A 21709-nucleotide genomic window follows, 5' to 3' on the forward strand; every position below is an offset into this window, starting at 1 on the left:
TTTTTTTAAATCAAAATTTTGATATCAGCAGGACATTCCTCGTATTCGGAATGCAATTTGATGTCTGATGTGCTCTCGGGTCTTACAAAAATAAACGTTGCTATCCGATCCCTTAAGGAGTTGTAGACGATAAGATGTAATGATGTAATAATCTTAAAACATGAATTTATATACTACTTTTTAGTCATTTAAGATGGTTTGTCAATTCCGTGTAATCCAGAGAGATTTAATTTCAATAAATGATGGCAACTATTATTTATTTTCTTGTCACATTTAATCGACAACTTCAAACATGCGTTCCTCAAACTTCACTAAAGGTTGATCAGGAAACTTAACAAAGTGCCAAACATGCATCTTTGAAAACAAAATGGTTGCACAATATGTAACTTCATAATGGTAAGGCCTATCGTGCAATATTCTAACCTCTATCCTGTAACACGAAACGTTTTACAGAAAACGTTTAAATGGTGGGTCATAACGTTTATATATTACTAACATTCAAAAACATTCCTGCAACTTGACAATGTTATTTTTTATGTTGTCGTTTTTAATATTAATCGTTTCACGACTAAAACATGTTGAACGTTTTAAAAACGTTTTTGTGTGTTTGTGTGTCCTGGGATAATTTTGTCCTTTCAAAACTTCCGCATCCACAAATAAATATTTTTAGGATCACAAATTTACGAAACGTGGTTTTATCAGTTCGGCAAATATAACGAACAATGGCTCACAAGTCATAACGCACTATGAGCTTGTAAGTCATAACATAAAGAAAAATGTTGTGGAGCAAAGAAGATTTAACTCTCGTGTCTATTTTGGCCATTTCAATGATTCTTTATAGCAATGGGTCCCATTACTTTGATCAATTTTTTTAAATTAAAACCACTGATACGGTGATACCCACACTCATCGTGCGAAACATAGCTCACAATTTCCATATCCCTAGGTTCAGTGGTCTTGCTTGCAACTCCTTCTTTTATCAGGGTAACCTTGACTAGAATTCACACCAGGTCCGTTACCAACAAGAATTCCTTCAAATCCCACGTCAAAACTCATTTATCTGCAACCTCAATGAACCAGGAAATGGCTGCATATGTTAAACTTGTTTCATTTTAGTCCCGTTTTTTTCATCACGTTTTTTCATCACCTTTTGCTGGCACCTTTTCATTTATTGGGCATGTTGGGGGTGACACTCGCATTTTAATTTTGGTAGGGGCTTTCATTGCCGGCCTCAAAAGTAAGGTTTTATGAAACTAACTTTGGAACGACATGTCTTCAGAAACTACTACATATGTAATTCTGAGATTATGGTTCGTCAAAATGATTAATCCTAACTTTCACAAAGATTCTGAGCGTGAATTTCAGTGTAAAATAAGAAAGGAAACATCTGGACAAAACACAACGTCATTGTAATTAGCCACAGATTGTTTTGAAAGACTTGTAGCCAAGTTGTACATAAGGTTAGTTGATCGCTGCTATCTTCAGTAGATAGCAATAATCCAGGATTTGCTCACGGTGCATCACTGACTAAGCACATTGTTCATAATTCGGAATTTTAAACAGCATAAAATTGAATTAATCTAGAAATGATGTAGTGTTAGTGAGAAATTAAAAATAATGAAATGTCCAGTCGAATTTGAGTTTCTAGACTGACAACACTTTCGACAGCACTGTGCCAGATGTGTCTTTCTATATACTTCTGTGAACGCCCATTCGAACTCGTAAGAGTCAGAGTTTCCTTGTTGGTTCCAATACATCAAGAATTTGAGTGCTTATGGTTGCTAGGCTACAGTAGCCTAGCAACCATAAACACATAAAATTCTTCTCGGATTGCGATTAACTACTATACGATCTCTGACAGGCCAGTATTTGTCAAGTTTTTCTTCTAAACCGCAATCGGTGTCACCTGTTTGTGCGGAGTGTCCAAACATTAGGTAGCTTGTATTGTTCAAATGTTGTGTTAACTTGATTAGTATTTATTTAGGGTTTTATTCATTACATGCATTTCATCCATTATAAGCTGTCGCAGACATCCATGATTTCATCCTCACTAAAACAGTATTTTGCTGAGGGACTGTCATATAAATATTTCCGATTTATGCAAATTTGGGGGGGGGGGATGCGTATTTTCAATTTGACATATGTGTCAGCGCAACAGTTTGCATAAGTTATAGTATGAAGAAAAAGATACTAAAACAATTAAACACGCTCGTTTGCCTGGTAATCTCAGTGTCCGTATATTATAGCTTTTTAAAAAATTAAACCTACTTAAAAATAAATATTATGGTTATTACCGTCTGTCGAATTGTGTCCCTGGTCCCTTAATCATTTCGTATCTTGTGCCGCTGCTGTAAAGCTGTTGTATGCAAACTTCGTGCTATGGATCAATTTTACAGGAATACAGCTTTGTTTTGTATCTTTAAAATAAATGGATAATGGAGAGCATCGGAAAATAATTCAATTATACGGTGCAGGTGAAATGTCACATTTCTCTTATGTCTTGACTGATGGAACGGAAATTAGAAGAGGCCGGTAGGCTGTACTTCACATTAAATATTATAAACATTGGTGATATAGGCTCCGCTAGCTCCGTTGCCAACGATAGAAGTTGCTGTATTATAGATACCGTGTTAATAGTGTGAAATGTATTAAATTATCAAAATGATTACGAGAACTTTTATGTTGAAACTTACAGAAGAATATTCCGTGGCGTAAAAATTGGTAAGTTCAAATATTTGTTAAATTTAGTCTATAAATTTCATTCTTCCCCACTTTTCGTTGTTTCTCTCAAGTTATTGTGTTTAAGTGAATGGTAGGCCTATATGTGTAAGAGCATGTCAAAAGGTACTTCATGTCGGCCACAATAGTTCTGAGATTATGAGCACGTCAAACCATCATATCAATAATAAGGAAAATAATGAGAAACTTGGACAATTTTTTCATAGTATCTCTGGTCTCTGGAACTAATTCTTCTCTCAGTAGGGCCTCATTTCAAAACTTCTTTCTCTTTTTAGTAGGATTCAAATCTCAATATTGAAAAATGAAGACATGAAGTTCCTTTCGAAGTGATAAATGAATAGTTATAATTTTCTTAAATTTCAGACAAACTACTCATTGATACCGATGTATTTAGTTTGGATGATATTTTTCGTTGCCTCTCTGGATCGAACAACTCAAGGTAAATCAAGACGATTGAGTCACATGTGACATGTCATAAAAAAATCCGTGAATAGTTTGTGTTAAAGCCATAGGCGGCAGACCTTGTGGCAAAATGACCCATGCATTTTTTGCTCTTTTCAGCCTTTTTTTTGACAATTCAGGCCTAATGTCCCCCACGTTTAAAGACGGTTTGACGCTAGCCTAACGGTTAACCCTATACTGTATTTCAGCCGCCGAACCAGTTGATATAATTTCGATGCTGTCTCAGTGTCGATTAGTAGGCCTAAATATATAGTTTCGAAAAAAAGTATATGTTGATTATGAAGCGAATGTTTGCTTAAGGGTATACGAGGTATTGTTGGTCGACGCAGCCAAAAAAAATCGATTTTCATTACCTATCTGAATCAATGAAAAATAACACTTTGATGTTTTGCAAAAGTTCATTGTACAAATCATGTACTTTGAAAACTTGCTTAATTTATTGTTGTTAATGAGTTATGTACGTTTTACAAAAGTGTTGTTGTTTCAGCCCTCTTTTACAACATAACTCAAGAACCACAGGACCTACGAAAGTATATTTTGTATTCTTCTATATACACGCTCGCTATGAATTGAGCAATGCAATTTTTGTTAAAGCTCACTACTATTCGCAAGATGCTGTGAACTACTTTTTTTCTGCTGCTTCGACCAACAATACATCGTATAACCTTGAACTTGTTTTTCATTTCTAAGCCATTGTAGTTATTATCTATTGAAGCTCCGTAGCGAGGCAAGGACCATTGGTTCAAGTGGTGAGCAACATTATGTTTAGCCAATTTTCCTAGTGAAACAGTAGGCTTATGGCAAAAAAAATCTTTATTCTCTATTGATCTCCTAGACGCAAGGAATTATTAATCCAAACTTGAGGCTTTATTTATCCGAACTTCCGAAAAGTGGTTTGCAAACAGTGATATGCCGAATGATGGTGTGCCGAAGTAATCAAACCGTGCCGAAATTTTGACAGAATAAAGGCACACCTGCCGTAATAATGGCACCCTGCCGAATAAAGGCATCCTGCCGAATAAAGGCAACCTGCCGAAATAATGGCACCCTGCCGAATAAAGGCATCATGCCGAATAAAGGCACCCTACCGAAATAATGGCACCCTGCCGAATAAAGGCACCCTGTCGAAATAATGGCACCCTGCCGAATAAAGGCATCCTGCCGAATAAAGGCACCCTGTCGAAATAATGGCACCCTGCCGAATAAAGGCATCCTGCCGAATATAGGCACCCTGCCGAAATAATGGCACCCTGCCGAATAAAGGCATCCTGCCGAATAAAGGCACCCTGCCGAAATAATGGCAACCTGCCAAATAAAGGCATCCTGCCGAATAAAGGCACCCTGCCGAAATAATGGCACCCTGCTGAATAAAGGCATCCTGCCGAATAAAGGCACCCTGCCGAAATAATGACACCCTGCCGAATAAAGGCATCCTGCCGAATAAAGGCACCCTGCCGAAATAATGGCAACCTGCCGAATAAAGGCATCATGCCGAATAAAGGCACCCTACCGAAATAATGGCACCCTGCCGAATAAAGGCACCCTGCCGAAATAATGGCACCCTGCCTAATAAAGGCATCCTGCCGAATAAAGGCACCCTGTCGAAATAATGGCACCCTGCCGAATAAAGGCATCCTGCCGAATATAGGCACCCTGCCGAAATAATGGCACCCTGCCGAATAAAGGCATCCTGCCGAATAAAGGCACCCTGCCGAAATAATGGCAACCTGCCAAATAAAGGCATCCTGTCGAATAAAGGCACCCTGCCGAAATAATGGCACCCTGCCGAATAAAGGCATCCTGCCGAATAAAGGCACCCTGCCGAAATAATGGCACCCTGCCGAATAAAGGCATCCTGCCGAATAAAGGCACCCTGCCGAAATAATGGCACCCTGCCGAATAAAGGCATCCTGCCGAATATAGGCACCCTGCCGAAATAATGCCACCCTGCCGAATAAAGGCATCCTGCCGCATATAAGCACCGTGTGACAAAATGATGGCATCGTGTCAAAATGTCAGCTTTTTACTGCCGAGAAAAGTAAAATGATACTATCGCTATGTACGTGATAATGTACATGCCGGACCGATAAATACCCCTAAATTATTGCAATTTCGGTAATAATTGCCAATGTCGACACGGACGCTCTTCCAAAATCCCGCTATGCTTAGCCAAGGTGTGGGGTGGGGGAGTCTCCCTCGTGAAGGTCTTGCTCCCTCTTACCCCCGTGTGATGCTCGCTGTCTTGATATTTCAGATTTTTAGGCCTTTTCGGCTCTCATACTTTAGCCCGTTTTTGACAATTTTCGTTAAATTTTACCTCCTTGAAAGTTGCCTTCCCTCTGAAAAAGTCCTGGCCCGCCACTGCGGCGATTGTTTTGGTAGATGTTAGGATTAGGGTAGGGTCTGGGTTAGGGGTTAGGTTTAGGGATCGTTTGCCTTAAATGTCCTATCATTTTTACCAATATCTTGGCATTACAAAAGCAAAAACATACAAATCGGCTTTTAACGCAAAGTAAACAGTATACCGTAGAAACCCGTCTATAAGGAATAGAAGCGACTGTGATGATAGCATATTTCACGCTAGCGCCCTCCACAATATTATATCATTATGGAATTTGAGCAAATCATTTACCGACACAAGCAGGTATACAATGTATTATTTTATCTTTATTTCGCATCTCACGAGCATAGCTCACTTGGCAAGGCATAAGACTTTGGTTCTTTAGATCGGAAGATGGTGAGTTCGAGCCTCATCACGGTCACACAAACTTTTACAAACAAAATATTGTTCAAACTTTTCATTTATATTTTCTTGCATTTTCTAAAGACTCCTTTCGTGATCATTTTTTTTTTTCATATTTAGTTTAATTTATTCTATTGTTTTTCTTTTATTGTTTCTTTTCTTTGTCTTTTTTTCTTGTTTAATTTTATTTTTTCTTTATTTTTCTTTGATTCATATAATATTGGCAGGATAAGGAGAGGAGGGAACTAAAGACCCATTCAGTGATTTGCTCATCCGGACGATCGTAAAAATCATCAAAATTCACCTTTGTCATTGTCATAGATGTGGTAACATAGCCTGCTAGTGGTTCAGCAGAAAACCGTGTGACACATAATATACATTTGGCTACATTTTATTATACGATAAATACGAATTTATTAAACATGGTAACAAATATTCTCTAGCAGATCGGTTATACGATGGAACTGGTAGGCATAGGCCTATTATAAATTCGGGATATTAAATATCTTCCTGACGAGACAGATCTGCGCATGTGGTCAAAGACGATTCCTTACTAGCCACAGACCGTCCGCTGGAATTAGTTGAATCGCTATGGCTGTTGGTCGGACCTCTCATCTCTCCACATCGATTGTGACCTATCCCCGACATTGCCCTTATGAACTCACATCCTCCTGTTTTATTCAATACGCTGGCGAAGTTACGTAATAATCGGATTAACTACCATAGCAATAGGTGAAAACAATTTTTGAATATACCGCGTTATACACTGATACGTTCAGGCGGTACCTCTTCATTGAACCATATCATGCTGCACCTGTAAGATCTTTGAAAAGACCAGTATTGTATTCAATCTATGATTGCAGACATACACAGTACAGGTGATGAGTGTAACCTGCTTGTAGCGCAGCGCGATATGTTCAAAATTGTTTTCACCTATTGCTATGGTAATTAATCCGATTAATTACGCAACTTCACCAGCGTATAATGGCCGAATAAATTCTGACCATCACTTGGCTTGTTGGATTCGTCTATATTACAATTCGCTGTCGAAGTGACGTAATAATCGCAATAACTACCATCAAGCAGATTGCACTAATCACCCGCGTATGTCACCAAACATAGATTGAATACCACTCTTTTCATAAATACTAATCTTACATGGCGAGTGATTAGCATTTCTTTGACAACTATGGTTTAATGCATAGGTGCCACGTGAACGATGAAGTGCAGGGCTATATATTCGAAATTGTATTCATCAATTGCTATGGTAGTTAATCCGATTAATTACGTCACATCGACAGCGAATAGCCTATAGTATGGGTTCAAGTGGAACAAAAAATAGTGTATGTCCATTGCTAGCTATGGTAATTAATCATGTTAGTGTTTACATCACTACTTCGGTGAAGACAAGAGAAGTGTGCCTTCTCTACCAACGCCTGTGATATAACAGGTGCAAGCGAAACAAAATTGAATGACCAGAATAGTTTCCTTTGTCAGATGAATTGATTGAAGTTTTTGAAGACACTCTATTCTTGATGGGACAATAGATTCAAATATGGAATAATTATTATTCCTCATCTATTTTTTTTTATTGAAAAACTGCAATTGTGGCAACAGAACAATATTTATTTTGATTTCATTTCAAGTAGAAACAAAATCGTGCTTAAGCCAAAAACGCACCCTACCTCAAGAATTGGGATGGCACAAAGGTGCAACATAGGTTTTTATTGCAAAGACGAGGACAGACAAGTAGTTACAACACATCTGTCTAACCGTGGGTTTCGCTATTATTTAGAATAAATGCTTTTACTAGTTTCTATAAAACCACAAAATTACAAAAAAAAAACTATAAAAAAAACTATAAAAAAAAAACGCACCTAAAATTAAAAGTAGAAAGGTAGATTTGAAGAAAGATAAAAAGAACATGTCAAAAGTTAAAATTAAACGAGAATGAAAAAAACGGAACCGGTGCCCGGACCATGCTCTCTTCAGCATGTCTTCAGTTCCAAAGTCTGACGCTCTATCAATTGAGCTATACGATCCTGATATACGAAACAGTCGTTATTATGTCAATACAATTGATTGGTGTTACAACATACTTAGATGGAATGCATAGCCACCCAGTGCCAGTATATATTTGCTCAAACTCCAAATACAACAAGCAACCAATTTTATTGAGGGCGTTTCTTGGGTATATCCTTGTAGACGGGGTTTTACGGTATTCTATTATAATCTCTTCCACAGGATGTGACCCATTTGTTGGTCATATATACAATATTACGGGATTTTTAAGCGATACCATGGATCTTGCCCATAACTTGACGTGTGAGTATGTGAGTATCATCTCTTCAAAACTACAACAATAATTATCAGCAACATAGCCGGGCACATAATAGCATCACTACCAACAACAATAACAACACAACCACAGACACAACAACAACACCTCCACATGCACAATCACACCATCATCAACAACAACAACTATGCACCGACAGTAGGCCTACTACCACCACCACCACCACAACAACAACATAACCACAGACACAACGACACCGCCACCATACAACCACACCACCACCACCAACCCCGGCAGTGACTACCACCAGCACAACAACAACAACACCACAACCACAGACACACGAACAACAACACGGTCGACCACCATGAGCTACCATGCACAGTCAGTCAATCATATCACTATACCACCAACAACACCACCACAACCACAGACACACGAACAACAACACGGTCGACCACCATGAGCTACCATGCACAGTCAGTCAATCATTTATTTATTTATTTATTTATTTCATTTTTTTGTGCAGGTTGAAAAGCTGATCATTCACAGTCGAAGCGATATTCAGATATGTAATAATTGCTACGTGACGAACTTGACTTATAACATCAGCGGCATGGAGCATATCAATAGTAGATATCGTATTGACGTCAGCGTGACAAATTCTACTGAGAAAGTGACAGCAGTTCAACTAAGAGACATTTTGGTCGAAAGTTCTGGTTTTGTTACGCTGGAAGGCTTTGTATTAGAAGTTAGTGAAACCACATTCTCTGTCGAAGGTGAGGGCATTTTGAAAGATGGTATAACGTAGGAAACAAATGACGCCAACATACAAAGAGATGCGTGACTGCAGCTGAGATCATTTAAGGGTAGACTACGATGGGTAGTCAGTATGATTGTAAGGGGTGGTTGTGGGTCACGAATCCGGATTGTGGGTCACGAGCCGGTATTTGCTTTTCATAAAACATTCGGCAATGCTTTCGAATACCGTAAAACCTCGTCTACAAGCATATGCCTATAGAGTGCTTCTGATGAAAGCTAAATTAATCCAAGTGCCATTATGGAGTTTGAGCAAATAAATGACAGATCCAAGCATATACGAACAAGTATTATTGTAAGACTGAGCTTTCATCAAAAATACTATAATTATATGCTTGTAGACGAGGTTTTACGGTAACTGCCTCTACCCGGCCAAAGAGATGAGGATTAGAGTTAGGTGTTGGCGATGGAGCACTAAACACATCACAAGAAATAAGTCCCCCTGACAACATGTCGTCATAACAGTGTAAGGTTTAGTTTTGTACCAATAAAACTAACTTTAACATAATTATATATGACTGTTTTCTAAGTGTTGTGTGAAAATGAAAGATGTCCGTGACTTCAGGGATGAATGAGCTCAAATTGAAGACAAAAACTGCCCTTTTCACAAAGTAGTCACAAAGTCCCAAAGTAGTGGACAAATAAGGCCTACCACTAATTAATTTTGGTTACTAGAAGTTGAATATCGGTCTTAAAATGTTCTTTCAATTGATTTTGTGTGAACATTTTGACTTTCATCGCTTGGAGGGGCGCAGAATCGATGCTGAATTGGTCAGTTTGGCGCCCCTATAAGGGTGACGCCCGGGGCACGTTTCCCCCTCCACCACCCTATTACGCCACTGAAAGAGTTGCCGTTTCATCAAACATAGAGACACCACAAGATTCCTGATAGGAAATAAAATATTTCTGGGTGATTATCAGATTATTTGGATCTGAAAAAGAACATTTTTACTATATACGAGAAAAGGGGATAAACATGCCAAAAGTGACAGAATTGAGCAAATCACGCTTCATGACGTAGGGAGGGCCAGCGACAGGGAAGGAAAGTCGACTCGTCATCCACGTCATGGTCGATAATTAATAAGACTTCAGATTTTGAGCTTTGAAGCAATATTCAACAAATCTGACAGCATTTTGTAAATAAAATTAATATGATTTTCTGTATAATTATCTTCCCCAGAACCATTCCAGTGTTCTTCGCACCATCCGTGTAAAAATAAAGGGCGATGTGAGCTGAACATGACTGATCACTTACCTTATTGCAGGTACGTGTGTCACGGTAGCACCAAGTAATTCACCTATCCTGCATGGTCTAAAATTCAATCACAGAAACGTTCAAATATATAATTTTGCAAAATAGGCCTAGGATAGGTCTCAAACACCCATTTCCCTCTATTTTCTCACAATTTTTTTTACTTCACCTAGGATTATTGGGGGGAGGGGGGGGGGCTGAAAGGTATTCTAGGCCCAACACCAAAATTATTGAGGAGGCTGAGCCCCCCCCCCCCCAAGCCCCCACCCCGGTTCCTAAACCAATGTATAGGCCTAGGCCTACTACCGCCGACACCCCAGCCTCAGCAACTCCGGCAGCTAGCAGCCATGCCACTACTGAAAAACACCACCATGCACAGGGCCTGACAGCCTGACCATGCACCACTTAGGCCTAGGTCTATATCGTTAGGATCTGGAATGAGCGTTTGACAGTATTTTTTGTGGGACATGAGAGCACATCAGACGTATCGAATTGCATTCTGAATGCGAAGAATGTCTTTCTGATATCAAATAATTTTCATTTTGTGAAATTCACGATAGGCCTATAATACAAATTTTATGACACATTATTCAAATTTGATATTTTTCACATTTTTGATATATAACAGTCCTCGAAGTAAATTTGATAAATCTAATGATATATTCTAAAAGTGTATGTAGCTGGGAGGAAAAGCCGACGATCAATTGGAAATTTTGACCTTTCATATGGATTTTTTCCCCAAAAGACCTAATTTTTTTTTTGTGTTTTGGAAAAAAATCCATATCTTCAATTCGAAAGGTCAAAATTTTCAATTGATCGTCGGCTTTTCATCCCACCTACATACACTTTAAGTATAAATCATCAGATTTATAAAGTTTACTTCGAGTACTGTTAAATATCAAAAATATCAATTTTAATGATTTGCCTTAAAATGTGTATTACATTGCGAATTTCAAAAAACCTTCATTCTTCGTATTCAGAATGCAATTCGATATGTCTGATGTGCTCTAATGTCCCACAATAAATACTGTCCAAACGTTCATACCCCATCGCCCACGTTGTTTTATAAATCAAACAAATTTGACAATAGACACAAGTAGAGTGCATTTTCCACATGCAGCTTCTCCTCCTAAAATGAATCGATTGAAACAGATTAAGATTTAGGCCTATCCACCTTTTTCGTATAATTGACCATTTCGTTGCTGTTGGCGACGTGCGGATCTGCTAACTCCAATTCGGTCGGAGTTAGCAAAGTGGAAAACTGAAAGCGAGTCCAAAGATGCAGATTATGCAAAGTTAATTTGCCAAGTAACTATCTAGCTGAGATTTCGGATATTACGATACATAAAAAGATAAAAATGTACTTATTATTTTGAATACTTTTTCTTTTGCAGATGCGTGTATGGATTCAGCGGAGCGCAATGCAAAACGCTACGTAAGTAAGACTTAAAAAATTATCTTGGTCATTTAAAATTTTGAATGTGCATTCATTTGTTTCACAAAATTAAAAAGGAAATAACACTGAAAAACGATCAACTGTATCAATTGAGTGGATTTACGTAACTGTTAAAACCTTAACCACTTTAAAAATGTTGTTATTTTTTACTCAAAATGCTAACATAAAAGGGAAAGATTTATAAAGTTTACTTTGCGTTATGCTGTTAAATATCAAAAATATCAATTTCTAATCATTTGCTATAGGCCTCAAATGTGTATTACATTGCGAATTTCAAAAAATCAAAATTATTTGATATCAGAAGGACATTCTTCGTATTCAGAATGCAATTCGATATGTCCGATGTGCTCTAATATCCCACAATAAATACTGTCCAAAGGTTCATACCCCACCCCTTAAGGCCACAACAAACGGGCATTTTCACCCTCTCATCAATGCTCATGAAAAATCATGCACATGGGGCGGAAATTACACACCTTACATATCACTGTAGGCCTACATCAAACCTTCTTTACACTCCTTGCATATCACTGTAGGCCTACATCAAATCTCCTTTATACAACCGATATCATTCCTCTTATGTATCTCAATATTTAAGTGCAAATACCGCTATTATAGGTAATATTCCGTTCTGACCCACCTTAACAAAAAGGCTGGGACGGAAAGTTATTTTGGCAAACAAATTTAGGGTATACGTCACGATAAAAATGTTAAAATAATATAAGTTGTCAAATTAGCTTACTCACTATCGTGTTTTGTTATGTTTCCAGCGCCAGAAGTCGTCAAACGGCCTGACGTAAGCGGTACGATTGCCGGTATCCTGGTGTATTTGATCGCCATAACCTGTCTTTTTTCCATCATTGCGGCATTAACAGAGATGATGATGAGGATGAATACTTGCATAAAGCTGGATACACTGAAGACATCCGAATGATTTAATTTCAATGGAAATGTAGCATAGGCGTAAATCCCGGGGGGAATGGGGAGATATCCCCCAATATTTTGCCAGGGGGTGGGCCATACAATCATCCCCCATGTTGACACCTGTATGTGAGTGTCTGACCAGCTCATATTTGGTCTTTTTATCCCCGAAAGTGCAAATTTTTTCCCGCTTCGCGCGAATTTATTCCACTTTTGCACTGAATATTTTGATCAGTTTGGCTTCAATATGGCTAAATTTCTCGCGCGCTTCACACGAATCGAATTTGCACCATAAACTTATTATGTGCTGGATTTATAATCGTTTCCAACCCCATCCCCCATGTCAAAAAGGAATCTACGCCACTGAAATGTAGTAAAACTATAATGTATGGAGACTAATGGAGACCACTCCAGCACGCCATTGTTATCTTTGGCACGCATCATGACGCACGTTGGGAAGCGCGTGTTGCCTCAGTATTTGAAACGGAACTCATTGCGCCATGACAAATTTTCCACCATGGTGCATAATTCTGAATTGACACTTAATTTGGGTGTACTTTGTCTTGGGTCCAATCTCTATCATAGAAAGTTTGCTGTATCTTTAGCGTTTCATATTTGAAAGAACTAATGTTTAAAGGAGTATTTCGTGATCCTAGCATCCTCTTTTTATGACATTTTTCAGTAGATATCCACGAATAAAGCTTACTTCCAAAATTTCAGTTGTTTCCGATTTGGCGTTTGCGAGTTATGCATGATTATGTATATTGCACTGCTCCATAGACAATGTGTTGTAATTTCGTTCTGGTGCACCAGAACGAAAATCAAATTTGGCGATATTTTTGCTAAACGAATTAATCTGCAAGAAATATTTGGTACATAAACATTATGTAGCCAGAGGTATCTAGTGGTGTAAAAATCTCAACTTTTTTTGGGAAAAGTGTGGGGATGAGGCTGTGGATCACGAAATGCCCCTTTAATTGCAACATTTCGAAACCACAAACCAAAACTGGGTGCTATGATGTACAAGATTGGGCTACAAGTATGCATTTTACCAAGTTAGCAATAGGTAATTGCTTCATTTTGGATATGCATGACTTTCTTTATTATACTCAAAATCGGATTTTATTATACATGTTATAAGGAAGTTGTTTACGTGCATTAGGCTCCTTCACAGCCGGTTTCTGTCGTGTATGTTTGCGAGTGAACCACAAGCAGACTGGGTTGCCAGGGACTACAGGACAACATACCTGTTTCTGACTATAACTATTAGCAAGGTCTAGCAAGGCCCTACCAGCTCTACTGATAATGGTTAATTGGAAATCTGAAAATAAACACTTATTTTGTAAACAGATGATACTCTGTGATTATTTATGGATGGAAACTTAGGAAATTGCTGTTAATGGAATAATTGACAAAACAAAATGTATGTTTAAAAACATACATTTTGTTTTGTCAACAATAAAAATCCATTCACAAATAAGGTTTTTAGGAACCATTTGACATTAAATATTTTGAACAATTGCTCTACCTAAAATGATATAAATGCACCCCTGCTGATCCAGGCTACTGATAAGCTGTCAACAAGTGACTACTAATTCAACAATTATAATGAGCAATTATCTGACAAGACAGGAACCAAGCTGGGTATAAGGTGCCCAGGCACCTGCACTGTTAGCTATTAGTTTATACCATCACTAATTGATGTTGGGAGTGACACTAGGGGGGGGGGGGTTAAATACCAGTAATTGGGGTAGATAGTTGCTTTGGTTTTATACATGTTGGTAGAGCAACTGGGCAGTTAGTAGTAACAATTATAATCAACACATTCAGAAAATAAAGATTGAATTGAGCCAGGGAACCCCTGGGATCGAGTAGTCAGTCTTTTTGATTATAATTGTTAAAGGTCATCTGAGCCTGAGGTGGAATAAGTATATATTGTTGGATTGTCAGAATGTTCAAAGTCATGTCATAAAACGTAGTCACAAAGTTGTCTGAATATAGATTGTTGGATTGATGCGAAACTCGGTGGGTGTGATTTCCATTGATCCCTTTGTTTGTACAAGTATAAATTAAGTTTAAATTAAATGTAGGCTACCTATTTAACACACATTTTTCAATTTAGTTTATAGTATGTCATTGGTGGTATTCGTGGTAACAACATTTCCAACCCGGTTAGTTGTGCATGTGGTACACACAAAAAATTACTAGCATTCCAAGTACTTGTCAATGTAAAATTATGAAACATGAATTTCATCCATGGTGTTGTCTTTTTAAAGGCATTTCTTGTTTGATCTAAGAACATGAAGAAATTCTTGTGATAGTTTTCTAGCGTTTCATGCAATTATTTACAATGATTTGACTACAGTCATGTAGTGTGAATTTCTGCCGTTAGTAATTATTGTCCCAGCAAAGGTTTTGTTAAAACGTGTTTTAAACGTTGTGATAACATACACAGTGTCGTGAGAACGTTTTTTGAAGGGATAAATATTAAGGTTTTAGGAAATTTAAAACCCACCCATCGATAGGGGCCTATGCCAAAATCACTGAAAAGATACCCCAAAACCGTGGCACATCCCCGTATACCTTCAACCAGGGAGAACCCCGCCGGGGGATGAAAGCAAGGTGCATCATTTTTGATCTGGAATGAGCGTTTTGACCGTTTCGACAGTATTTTTTCAAAGTGGGACATGAGAGCACATCAGACATATCGAATTGCATTCTGAATACGAAGAATGTCTTTCTGATATCAAATAATGTTCATTTTTTGAAAATCACGATATAATACAAATTTTATGACAAATTACAAAAATTTAACATTTTTCACATTTTTGATATATAACAGTCCTCGAAGTAAATTTTATAAATATAAAGTTATATTCTTAAAGTGTATGTAGCTGGGAGGAAAAGCCGAAGATCAATTGAAAATGTTGACCTTTCATATTGAAGATATGGATTTTTCTCCCAAAAGACTTGATTTTTGTTGTGGTGTTTTGGGAAAAAAAATCCATATCTTCAATACGAAAGGTCAAATTTTCAATTGATCGTCGGCTTTTCATCCCATCTACATACACTTTAAGTACAAATCATCAGATTTATAAAGTTTACTTCGAGTACTGTTAAGGGGGTACTACACCCCTCGATAAATTTGTGTCTGTTTTGTATTTTTCTCAAAAACTAATAACATACTGGTAACAAAAGTTATGTATATTATAGGGGCAAGGAATGCAATTACTACACTGGAATTTCAGTGACCTAAGACAAGCGGTTCGTTATTTATGATAAGAAATAAGGTACCGCTAGGATGTACCTCATTTCCTATCCTATATACTGAACCGCTTGTCGTAAGTCACTGAAATTTCAGTGTAGTAATTGGAATCCTTGCCCCAATAATATACATAACTTTGGTTACCAGTGTATTATTATTTTTTGATAAAAATGCAAAAATAGTCACAAATTTACTACAGGGGTGTAGTACCCCCTTAAATATTAAAAATATCAATTTTTAATCATTTGCCATAAAATGTGTATTACATTGCGAATTTCAAAAAATCAAAATTATTTGTTATCAGAAGGACATTCTTCGTATTCAGAATACAATTCGATATGTCTGATGTGCTCTAATGTCCCACAATAAATACTGTCCAAACGTTCATAGCCCATCCCTTATTGGCATTTAACTATATTCAATAGAGGGCACACTATTGTGAGACTGCATGGTTGCCGAGTCCTGTGTTCCTCAGGCCTGGTGTTCCTCAGGGTGTTCCTAGTAATTTGAAACTCTGCCCTCTATCTATAAGAAGAGTTTGCTTTTATGATAACGAAGACTACGTTTGGGCCGGTTAAGAAGTTCAGGGCTGATTTAAGTTCACCCTCTATAGAAAATGAAATTTATGAAATCTTTAACATTTGTTTAACATGCTTGATTACAGGTTATCATGTAAAATCAAATAAGATAATAAAAATAAAAGAAAATGATAAGCTATGTCCTTTGTTTGTTTGTACTTGGGTCCTGATGAGACCAGACTTATAATCATCAAGCCAAGCCAAGCTAAAAAGTTATACGTGCAGTCGGCGCAACATGGCCCGTATGAAACAGAATGAAGAAAAAGAGCAAGGATTAAAGGAAAGGGCACTCCCAAGTACAATCTAAAATAGGTTTATATAAATAGTGACAGTAAGTAGACTAGAGTAAAAGCTAGTAAAGTAGGCCTATAACTAGTAATGTTTATCCTGCATAAACAATACTAGTTTAGCCCTACTTTACTCTTACTGTCACTATTTATATAAACCTATTTATTGAATACTTAACTTATGATAAACATCTGTATAATTTTGAGTTAAACTAAATGCGTTCATCATAATTAATAACACATTTTTTATTTAACAGAAATCAACTATGGCAGAAAGAAAATCTACCCAAAAACATGCGCTTATGCGGTGACAACCAAGCTATCCGTAAGATACATTTTTATTTTATAAAACCATTATTTTGAAACATTAACGTAAAGAGAGTTATAGGCTTAGAAAGGTTTGTTTCTTGTATAATGACAATATATGTTGTCCCGGATCTAGTGTTGCACTAAAGGATGTTACAGCTTTGCAACTCGGAACTCGAAACTCGAAACTGGATACTTGTAACTCGAAACTGGATACTCGAAATTGGATACTCGAAACTCGAAACTGGATACTCGAAACTGGATACTCGAAATTGGATACTCGAAACCAGGGACAGACTTAGGTTTCAATTTTCTACTGGCCCTCCGGGCCAGTGAAATGGCAAATCTAGTGGCCCTGCAATAAATTTACTGGCCCAGCTTTTTCAATATGTTCTACTGCATAAAAAAAAACCCAACTTTTTTGTCGGTGCTTTTGGGGAAAAATCTATATCAATTTTTAATCATTTATCATCATATACAATGTGGACTATCATATCGCAAATATCAAAATTATTTGATATTCCTCGTTTTCAAAATGCAATTCGAAATGTCTGATGTGCTCTCAGGTCCCACAAAAAATATGTTGAAACATCACTATCCGAGCCCTTAAAGTCAAGCAAACCTTAACATTTTAATTTGTTTTGTACTGAATGTACCGGTACTCAATGTAGAGAGTGTAGTCACTAACACAAGTTCAGTCAGTAGTCCTGCCTTTTTTAGTTCCAAAAGTTTCAAACTAGGCGGTATTTGCAGTATCGCTATCATCATCAGATATAATTATGTAGCGCATGGAATTGGAGCTAAGTAGTACATAGGCCTGCTATCATTGTAAAAAGTGGCTGTATATTTCCAAGTTGCTAGCAACGCAAGAATAAGAATATAAATATTATACAAAAAAAACATCATTGAATAAAGATATAAATTTCAAGTGACAGGCAGAGCAGAAAATTGTGTAAATATGACCATCACTGATATCTTGTCTCGTAAGTGTTATATCAGTCAAAAAAATCTAGTGGCCCGCCGGGCCAGCATTGTTGGAAGTTTACTGGCCCGACGCAAAATCCACTGGCCCCGGGCCACCGGGCCACTGCTTAAATCCGTCCCTGCTCGAAACTCGAAACTTAAAAGTCACTACTCAAAACTCGAAATTGGATATTGGAAACTCGATATTAGAAACTCAAAACTCGATACTCGAAACTCGAAACTGGATACTTGAAACTCGAAACTGGATACTCGAAACTCGAAACTTAAAACTCATACTCAAAACTCGAAACTGGATATTGGAAACTCGATACTAGAAACTCAAAACTCTATGACTCAAAACTCAAAACTCGATACTCAAAACTGGATACTCGAAACTGGATACTCGAAACTCGAAACTGGATACTCGAAATTGGATACTTGAAACTCGAAACTGGATATTCGAAACGGGATACTCGAAACTCGAAACTTGAAACTCATGCTCGAAACTCGAAACTGGATACTCGAAACTCGAGGAGCCTAATTATAGGCGGCCGAAGCGGCCAAAACTTGCATCAGTGTTTTACAAGGTCTACATCTAGTATGACTATGGCTTGCCATATAAGCTGAACGACAAAAAAACAACATCAGCAGCAGATAAAAGACCCGAAAACAAAAAAAAAAAGAAGGAAATGAACAATTAAACAAACAGAAAAATATATAAAAACTCAATAATTTCCATCATTTTATACTTATTTATTTGCTTACTATTTCAAAAAGCAATACATTTATCTAACTATAAAACATTTCAATAATAAATAATTGGTGCCGGTGGATCATCTTTAGAGTCATTTTATAATTAATTGTTTCACTTGCCAATATGCACACCAATTTCCCGACAATTTGAAGTTTACAGCCATCAAACCACAGATCACGGATCTGTGATCAAACCCAACTAAGACTCTCTTGAACTTGAACCCAATAGGCCTACTCTAGACATAGACTCTAGATTGTCATATTTTTATAATCTATAGGGTACATCCAATCAGTTTCATCACAAATTCCCTAATTTGACATATCGGATCAATTGACACTTTCCTAATTGCTTGTAAGTTGCAACCAGTAATTAATAAGTTCCTGGCATTAATACACTTGATGCTATTAAAACACACTAAATATAAGGTTATATATTATAGTGGGCAACCCCCTCCCTGCCCTTGATGCATACATGTCATGCACTAAAATCCTCAGCACCAAGTGGAGATTTCCGCTACACGTCCACTACTCCAAATTAATCCTCATTTTATGTTTAACATCATAACATCACACGTTCCTGACAAAAGCCTCGAAATTCAAAATGAGAGTTGAAAGGGGGAAGGGGATAGCGGAGGGGGCAGCTCACTCTGTGGAAACAACATTTTTACCGTTCCTACCCCCTGTTGTTGCTCAAATTTGACCATATTGATCTTTCCCGCCTAGTTTCCACCCCTCTCGGCCCTCAAAGAAAATCACTACTAGCGTAGCCAGCGGTGGAGCAGAGTGTACCGCCTGACAAAAATGAAAGAGAAAATCGGGTAAGCAAAGGAAATCACAGGAAAAAGGATCAAAGGAAAAGATCACTGTTAGATCCAAGGAACCCGTTTCCCACCAAAATTCACCTCAATTATGGGCAAAGATAGTGTAAAATACCAAATTTTGCGCGCTTCGCGCAGGACACGCACCCACTGTAACGATGAAGCCCTTTTTGGAAGACTTTACATGTAGGCCTACAGTTTCTTAGTAAAAAACCGGTAGGCATATAAATATAATGTGTGTATATTCCACCGATAATACCGAGTCAAAATGATACAACCGGGATTTTGTTTTGTCTTTACCGCTGAAATTTTTATTTTGACCCCCGCCCTCCGCCGACCAAGAAAGGGCAAATCCGGGGGGGCACTCAACTTTAGAAGTGACGGGTATATACCTACAGGCGTCGCAAAGTATTAAGCGTTATTTTAAAATAGGGGGTCATTGGGTATAAACAAAATAAAAAAGGGGGTCATTGGGTATTATATAATGAAAAAAGGGGTCATTGAGTATAAGATTTAAAAAAGGGTCATCGGGTAGAAAATTTTGAACAAATGAAGCAAAATTTTGAAAGTTTCGGCATTATTTTTTGGCATTTTGATGATGCTATTCTAGAAAATCTAGAAAAAAGGGGGTCATTGGGTAGCCGCAACCAAAAAAAGGAGGTCATTGGGTAGCCGCAACTAAAAAAAAGGGGGTCATCGGGTATGACTTTAAAAGAAAGGGGGGGTCATCGGGTATAGTCGACTTCAAAAGACAGGCACATACCGTTACTTCTAAAAATGAGTGCCGGGGGGGTGCAAATTCATGGCTACCGGTACTGGCCCAACACCGTTTACAGTGGCGGTACCAGGAACTTTTTTCGGGGCGGGAGGAATTGGGAGGGGGGGGGGAATCAACCAATTTTGCACAAACTTTCCCCCAAAAGTGGAAATTGTGTATGTTGGGGTTGCTTAAAACTGAGGGAGGGGGCAAACTGGGGGGGGGGGGGGTTGGCAATGCAAATATCGGCCCCTAGTGCCGCCACTGGTTATTCTTCGTGATCATTCCTATGGACGGTAGGCCCGACTGAGTCACCCGTCAAAGTTTGACAGAGGCTATACATCATACATACAATGTAGGCCTATAATTATGACTAAAAAGTCGCAAAATAAAATGCTCCTGTTGACCACACCTTTTGGCTTGGGGTTACACCCTAATGTGGGTACGGTACTTCGTTTCCGGCGTCTGAAAAATGAACTTGAAATGAAATAAGTAAATGTGGCAACTTGATATGAAGTCATTGTTTTTCAAAGTTTTTAACCATTTTTTTTCTTCAAACTGGTGAAATAAACAAATACATACATAAATAAATAAATAAAATGGACAAATATAGATAAATGAATGATATTTTACGGTGTCTGATCTCCGCCAAACTCCCCCTTTTATAATTCATATCCCCAATTTTTAGTTTTCCCCCTTTTTGCGAAATGCTTTCCCCCTTTTTCAAATATTTCCCCCTTTTTAACTTTCCCCGTTTTCAAATAGTTTCCCCCTTTTCGACTTTCCCCCTTTTCAAATAGTTTCCCCCCCTTTCGACGACAAGTTACCCCTTTTCAAATAGTTTCCCCCTTTTCGACTTTCCCCTTTTCAAATAGTTTCCCCTTTTCGACTTTCCCCTTTTCATATCGTTTCCCCCTTTTCGAATCCCCCCTTTTCAAATAGTTTCCCCCTTTTTTAATTTCCCCCTTTTCAAATAGTTTCCCCGTTTTCGAATTATAATATCCCTTTTTATTTTTACCCATTTTGTAAATAGTTCCCCCTTTTACAAATAATCCCTTTAACATTCCTCCTGCTTTTCACAAATAGGTTCCCATTTTAAATAGTTTCTCCCTTTTTGTACCGGGGCCAGCAAAGCTGGCCAGGGTACTTATTAATTGGTTGAAGTTTGTTGTTGTTTCTAACTTTCTATTTGATAGTTTATGAATAAAACAGAAAATATTGTCAAAAAATGATCAAGTTGTCATAGCAAATAGAAATACCAAAATTGGTGTGTGAAGAAAGCAGAAGTTTT

General features: G+C 37.8%; 1 protein-coding gene across 1 annotated transcript; it reads left to right on the plus strand.

Moving 5' to 3' along the window:
* Positions 1 to 2330: 2330 nt before the first annotated feature.
* On the plus strand, positions 2331 to 15240 carry LOC140146046 (uncharacterized). Its single transcript, XM_072167792.1, has 7 exons — positions 2331 to 2721; positions 3103 to 3178; positions 8189 to 8277; positions 8773 to 9022; positions 10243 to 10327; positions 11709 to 11749; positions 12541 to 15240. Exons 2-7 carry the CDS (start codon positions 3124 to 3126, stop codon positions 12702 to 12704), a joined length of 684 nt encoding a protein of 227 aa, XP_072023893.1. The 5' UTR covers positions 2331 to 2721; positions 3103 to 3123; the 3' UTR covers positions 12705 to 15240.
* The last annotated feature ends 6469 nt before the right edge of the window (positions 15241 to 21709 follow it).

The sequence above is a fragment of the Amphiura filiformis genome, chromosome 1 (assembly GCF_039555335.1).
Source record: "Amphiura filiformis chromosome 1, Afil_fr2py, whole genome shotgun sequence".
In the NCBI taxonomy this organism is placed as follows: Eukaryota; Metazoa; Echinodermata; class Ophiuroidea; order Amphilepidida; family Amphiuridae; genus Amphiura; species Amphiura filiformis.

Excerpts from the sequence above, each read along its gene's own strand:
- LOC140146046 (XM_072167792.1), top strand. The coding sequence starts at position 3,124 with ATGTATTTAGTTTGGATGATATTTTTCGTTGCCTCTCTGGATCGAACA. Across the intron at positions 3,179-8,188 it reads TCTGGATCGAACAACTCAAG|GATGTGACCCATTTGTTGGT; the intron begins GTAAATCAAGAC and ends TCTCTTCCACAG. Across the intron at positions 9,023-10,242 it reads AACCACATTCTCTGTCGAAG|AACCATTCCAGTGTTCTTCG; the intron begins GTGAGGGCATTT and ends TATCTTCCCCAG.